The sequence below is a fragment of the Malania oleifera genome, chromosome 8 (assembly GCF_029873635.1).
Source record: "Malania oleifera isolate guangnan ecotype guangnan chromosome 8, ASM2987363v1, whole genome shotgun sequence".
Taxonomy (NCBI): Eukaryota; Viridiplantae; Streptophyta; class Magnoliopsida; order Santalales; family Ximeniaceae; genus Malania; species Malania oleifera.
In genome coordinates, this window is record NC_080424.1 from 104,297,394 (window position 1) to 104,304,279 (window position 6,886).

General features: G+C 36.0%; 1 protein-coding gene and 1 long non-coding RNA gene across 3 annotated transcripts; one reads left to right on the top strand and one right to left on the bottom strand.

The window, feature by feature from the left end:
• Positions 1–490: 490 nt before the first annotated feature.
• Positions 491–3,947, bottom strand: LOC131162934 (uncharacterized). Its single transcript, XR_009138872.1, has 2 exons — positions 3,729–3,947; positions 491–886 (listed from the first exon to the last, which is right to left on the bottom strand). It is a non-coding gene; the product is annotated as an uncharacterized LOC131162934 (long non-coding RNA).
• Positions 1,947–3,674, top strand: LOC131162933 (probable BOI-related E3 ubiquitin-protein ligase 2). Of its 2 annotated transcripts, none has more exons than XM_058119556.1 (2): positions 1,947–2,791; positions 2,924–3,674. In XM_058119556.1, exons 1-2 carry the CDS (start codon positions 2,486–2,488, stop codon positions 3,404–3,406), a joined length of 789 nt encoding a protein of 262 aa, XP_057975539.1. In that variant the 5' UTR covers positions 1,947–2,485; the 3' UTR covers positions 3,407–3,674. The 2 variants fall into 2 exon arrangements, with proteins under 2 accessions (XP_057975539.1, XP_057975538.1); XM_058119555.1 differs by having other exon boundaries at positions 1,976–2,791; positions 2,876–3,674.
• Positions 3,948–6,886: the final 2,939 nt, after the last annotated feature.

Here is a 6,886-nt window from a genome sequence, read left to right on the forward strand (position 1 = left end):
ATACATGGGTGGATTGCATTCATAACATGATTGATATGCAATGGAGCCATAATAGCATATAACTTTATAAGTCTCCTAATCCTTCATTCTAAGATTTTTCCAAGCCTTTGGACAAAGTTTTGTTTCTCTAAATAAAAATAAAAAAGCGAGGAATTTTTTAAGACCAAAATATTTTTGGTGGGTTGAAGGGTTGTGCTTGCATTAGATCCTTATAAACAACAACAACAATGTATTCCACAACTTTGTTTCTATATTTGGTTTTGGGTTAAGGGATTGAGAAATTAAGTTCTGCCTTAACAACACCAACCCTTAAAAGGAAGTTTTTTACTGAAGCTTAACAAACTATTCTTTACACACTAGAATCATATAAAAGGATTAGTCTCTACAATATTCTACTCAAAGGTTTTGAAGCCTAACCCAAAGGATTGAGTTGGTAAACCAAGTCACATATAGATTAAAATTGAAAACTCATTCACGAAAAATAACGATCATAAAGAACAAAAATTCCTTAGTCAATATCAAATGTGAAACACAAAATATAGTTATTCCCTATCACTTCAATCACAACAAAAAAAAAAAACACATTCCCTATTACTTCAATCTTGAGGTCGGGACCAATCCTAACAAGTTCTTTTCACAACAATATTCCTAATAAATGTATAGGTTCTCTAAAAATCTTACAAATGAGACAAGGTATGACATATTTAGATCAACTGAGCTGTCGTCTTTAATGTCTCAAACCTTCTCCTTTAGGTATATGATGTCATGAGCAGGTGTTGGTATTCTCCTTGGCAATCATTTGCTTATTAAAGTATTTTAAAGTGATTCCCATCCATTTTTCTTGAAGGGAAGCTTATTATTGCTCATTCCAACTTCCATCTTCTTACTGCAAAAAAAAAGGTCATCAAAGATCAACAAAGATGAAAGGAACACATAAAAAAGAAAATAAACTTTAGATGAGTGACCCAAAAGCTTAATTAGAAAAATCAAATAAAGATGCTTCTTGATTATTGCCCAAAAAGAGAAGAAAAAGAAAACCTAGAATTTCTAGAACAACCCAACTTGGTTACTAAAACAAAGGCAATAGCATGCTAACTGTCCAAAAAAGGCTCCCAAACTAGTAAATAGTGCTTTTACTAACTAAAACAAAAGACAGAAGAAGAGATAGTAAAAAATTTCAATATAATTTCATGTGAGTTGATTTTGTGCACTGGACTATCCTTATTTTTTTTTAGAATTATTCAAATTAACTTATGAGTGGGTCGCAACTTAGAAGGACTAATCCGAATTAGAGTTCCGCATCATAAAAAAAATTAAGAAAAAAAAATTACAAATATGCCTACTAATGCACGCAATATACATTTCAATAATTCAACACTATTATCTTCTTCACATATGTAATAATAATAATAATAATAATAATAATAATAGATAGTATAATTCAAAACCTATTCATGTTCCTTACGTTAACTTCTTATCGGCTAATTATAATTAATCAGATAGTTACCATTTTCCTTAATTAAACCCGTTTGAAACACTTGTCAATCTGTTATCAATTATCAGTCCCCAGGTTTATCCCTTAATTGCCAAATTAATTACGATTACGACACTGAATGCAGCCAACTCCGTAACCTACGTCCCATGTCTACGCTGTTTAATGTTAAAACTTTGGATAATCGCACACGTCGTCGCCCCCAGATAGCCAGCTGTAAAGTCTGCAACGTGGCATCGTACATGTACCGAGTTCACCGGAAGCTCACACGTGGCGAGCCAGTGCCACGTCTGGCTTTCTGCAAGGGCCCGGAAAGCTCACACGTTGCGGGACCAATGGGGCCGGGCCACATACTGGGGCGGCCCAGATCGAAAGAGGGCCCAAACGCCCGCAACGTGGCGGTTACACATGCTGAGACACAGGAATCAAAGAGGAAAGAGACGAAATTCTGAGCGCGTTTTTGGGTGAGAAAATTTAGAAAATGGGAATTTCCGTTTCGCGATGACTAAACAAACCGACAGCCTCTCCCATCTCTGTTTCCGTCTTTTTCAATGCTCTGTTTTATCTCTGGAGCGCTCTGTTCCAAACCCGAACATTGCTGTGCACAAAATCAGAAGATCTGCATGCCTACGGCGCTGCATACCGCCACTCTCTTGGGCATCAGATTCAGATTATAATAAATGATTTGAAATTTTAATGTGGTTTGACTAGAAGAAAGGAAAGGAAAGCAAAGAGTGTCTGCCTATCTAGGAGTTATCCACATGTGTGATTAATCATAATTTTTATTTTAATCACACGCATAAATGCTTATAGCAGTAAACGTCAGTTTTATAATGCTATAAATATAATTATATGTATCCATGCGCTTTTAGCATCAGAAAGGGCAAAGCAGAGGCATTGTATTTATTGGGAAGGGTCATGCGTCTGTTCTGATTTAACAAGAACACGAAGGCACTGGTTTGCTTTTCGTGTGCGAGTGTGCTCGTGTTATATATGGTTGTTGAGGCTGAGGTGTGTGCGAAAGATCATTTAGGTTTTGGAATGGGTACAGGCTTGTTGGATTGGTCAGTGACGAACCCTGTTTTGGGTTTTGGAGATGATGCCTGCTTCGGGATTCATCAGCTTCATCAATTTCAGGGGATTCAAAATCTGGGTTTTGACTCTGTTAATGATTTAGGGGCTTCTTCTAGCACCACTCCAACCGGGAATGAGCAATTCCTGTCAATGGCGCTGTCTCAACATCTAGCCGCTCTTCTCGAGAAACAGGGGCAGGAGATTAATCTGATCCTTCAATTACAGGTAACAATCAAAAATAACCCAAATGGGTTAGATCTTCATTATGATTTACGAGTAGATTAATCTTGTTAACTTTTTCATGTATAGGTTTGTCTCACCGTGTTTGACATAATGACTGGTTCTTTTTGCCCCCAGAGCCAGAGACTTAGATCGATCCTGCAAGCTCAAAGAAACAGGGAGCTAGCGGTCATTCTACAGATCATGGAATCAAAATTAATGAATCTATTAAAACAGAGAGACGTGGACTTGGAAGAAGCAACGAAGAAAGCAGAAAATCTGCAAGGGTGCCTGAGGGAGCTAGAGATCGAGAACGAAGCCTGGCAGAGAGCAGCTAAACAGAACGAAGCCACCGTCATGGATCTCAACCGCGCGCTGGAACAAGCCAAGGAGAGCGCATTTTTCAACCCGGCAGAAGATGAAGAGTCCTCGAACAGAAAAGAAGTAAACACGCAGAAGACGAAGAGGATGGCTTGCAAACGGTGTCATTCTCGGAACTCGTGCGTTGTTTTTTTCCCGTGCAGGCACCTCTGTTCGTGCAAGTCCTGTGAAGCCTTTCTCGGGCTCTGCCCTGTCTGCACAGCCTCGAAGAAAGCAAGCCTGGAAGTGTTCATAGCGTAGGGGATATAGGAGAAATGGAAACAGAGCACGAAGAACACATTGCTTTCTAATTTTTTTTTTCCCAGGAAAGAACATGGTTTGATCTTTGATTTCACTTTTTGTTATTTTGGGTAATCTATTCTTTGCTGGGTCTCTGTTTTCATGTTTTGTGGTTAGTCGATCTGTGACCGTCTGCCTTAATGAATGCATGCAGCAGATGATATTAGGATTTATTAGAATTGAGTTTCTTTGTCGCCAAGAAATATTATACCTCAGGCTTATCAGTGTACGGTGATAGTATAATATTATATATCTGTAGTTTTAGCGATACTGGAAGGGGTACCTTTTGGCTTTGACGATAAGAAAAGACAGTCGGAGAGGACCATCGGAGTCATCTGACATTTATTAATGAGCCGCTGAACCGGGCCGCCGGCCATCGCCACCGCCACTCTCGATCGTGGTGGCCTCCCCTTCACGAACCATCTCAGATGAAGCAAATTAAACTAAAGGAATATAATAATGGAAAAATGAACATGGATTAGTGGACGCTAATATTATACATTGCGCACTATAGTATAACAATATATATTATATTGTTTTTCTGCTTTTTTATTTGTCTTTATTTTTTTTTATTGGAGAAACAATAATAATATTATAGTAAAATTTAATCATAATCATATTTAATGAAATTGGTATATTCTCCAGAGATGGTGAATTAGGTATTTAAAAACTAAATCAAGAATTTTTTAATCAAACAAAAATTCCACAAGTATTTAACTTAACAAATATGTACAAAAAGTAAAGTAGTCTCAGTAATTCTCAATCATTCACAATAATAAAATCATAAACATTCAAAGGGTCATAAGTTTGATTCTCGTCATTTTAGTCGAAGTAGATATTTGATTTGAGGATCGTCGGCACCACTCTAGGGTTAAGATGAGGAGTACAAATTACATCAGTTATTTTATAAATTCAATTGGTTAAGTTATAATATGTGATTATTAAATTGGAGTATTTGATTATATCAGATTTTTGGGGAATATTATGTAATTAAGTTAAATTGTAGGGATTTGATTAAATTAGATTTCTGAGAATATTTTGAAACTAGATTAAACTACGGGGATTTGATCATATTGGTATTTTTAAATATGATAGAAATTAAATTTAAATATGGGAAGTGGATTATACTCGTGTTTTTTTTTTATTTTTTATATTTAGAATTCAACCGGGTTAATGAGAGCGTGTGAGCCTAGGAATATTAAGATAATGGGGTTGAGCTGATTAAATTGGGAAAATGTGATTTCAGGGTTTTGAGCTTTGATTACCGCGGGCATGGAATTAGGAATTTTAGCAGGCCTCTGAGTAAGTTAGGTAAGGGGAGTAGTTTTAGGGAAATTAAATGATTAATTAAAGTATGTGAAATGCAAATGTAGTATATAGTTTTGAAAACTATGATATGGTTATCTTCTCTGTGATTACTATATTATGATTATTAGATAAAAATTGTGTGGTATGAGAAATGTGAAATAATATATCTATATTCAGAATGTGATTGAAACTAAAATAAGTGATTTGCATTGAAATAATGATATTATGATACATATTGAAATGTTTTATTCATATTTGAAGATATAAAAAACCTAGAATTGTTTTACATAGATATGATGATATAAGATAATGAAGCAGATATGTTTTGCTGGAAAATTATGAAATGTGAAATACAAATAAGTTTTGTACTGAAACAGTGATATGAGAAATATATATATATATATATATATATATATATATGTTTTATCCTGAAATAATGATATGTGTTATACATAGAGGTATTTGATACAGAAATGTTGAGTCGATATATCTATAGATAAGAGACGAAATATATACACAGACATGTGTTATACAAAAATGATGAAATGATTTTGTGAATATAGAAATGTGGCAGTGAGAATCCTGATGGACCATGATATACAGAGCACGGTACCGTTGCTAGATATGTGTTACTGCAACCACACATCTGGTTCAGAGTGTGGCAAGACAGTCGATTGGGTCAGTGAAGAGTTGTGCTGCCCCTTGGAGTCCGGACCAGGATTGGGCAGGTCAATCGTACTACAAACGCGTTCCCTATTTTGATCTAACCGGGTAGGCCAACGGCGGTTAGGTCCAGCCTTCGGGCCGCACAATCCAGCCATGTGGGGTGAATACATGACGATGTGAATATCTTCAAGGCAGCCATGAGCTACAGACACGATGTGTATTATATACTGATGGATGCTCATGAGCTAGAAAATGTTATGAAAAGTGAAATGTAAAATGAACAGTCGTGGGTTACAGACATTACGTGCAATATGCTAGTGGACACCCATAGGCTAAAGTATGTGAATATGAATATGATAAATGAAAGAATGTGAAATTGATATGAGAAATGAATAGCTATGGTTTACAAACGCAACGTGCTATATTCTAGTGGATACCCATTGGTTAGAGAATGTGAATATGAATATGAGAAATGAAAGAAAGTGAATATGATTATGGGAAATAAGAAAGTATGTATATGAATATGATAAAAGAAAAGTATGTGTATGATATGAGAAATGATTGGGTACGTGTATGATATGAGAAAGGAAAGAGTATGTATAAGATATGAGATTTGAAAGTGTTGACTCTACGAGTCTAATCCGGTTTTGATAATGACAAATCACTTGGTATTTGGTCTGTGCATTGAGTTTGTGAACATGAACTATATTAAACATGCATAGAAGGATAACGAGTCATGGAAGCCATAAAGTAAAGCTTACATATCTTGGCAAGATCCATGGAACTCAAAGAGTACGAGAATCAAGATACAAGCGGCGAAGTTCAAGAACTTCATGGGAATGGTACTTAGAACTCATGTATTTACATTTTCATATGATTTAATTTAAGGCTCAACATATACCCTAGAATGACTTTAGGACTCATGCATTTCATGAACATCATTAGGGGACTTTCATAGACTTATAAATGTTCTTAAAACCCTAGAAAGTATTTTTATAAAGGAGTCAAGAAAGAGAGCAAAACATATTTTTAAATTAGAAAGGGAAAATTCATAAAAAGGGCACTTCGGTAGCCTGAACTCAACTTCAGTTGCCTGAAGAATTTCTTCATGAGCCTAAAGATTAAGTTCGATAGCCTGAAAAATTAATGGGAAACACAGAATCTGGCTGAGGCACTTCGGTCGCCTGAACTTGGGATTTCAGGTACCTGAACTCGCCACTTCAAGAGCCTAAACCATACTTCGGTCACCTGACCCTGTATTCCAAGTTAATTTTTCAAAACTTGAAGGGACTTCGGTCACCTGGGCTTTGACCTCAGTCGCCTGAACTTGCGGGAAAACTTAAAAATCATATTTTTATTAAAAGGTCTCGTGAGATATTTCTTTGATCCAACGATTGAGATCAATTCTAAGGGTAAGACACTATATACTGAATATCTAAACCCTAATATGTTAGCCAAGATCAAAGA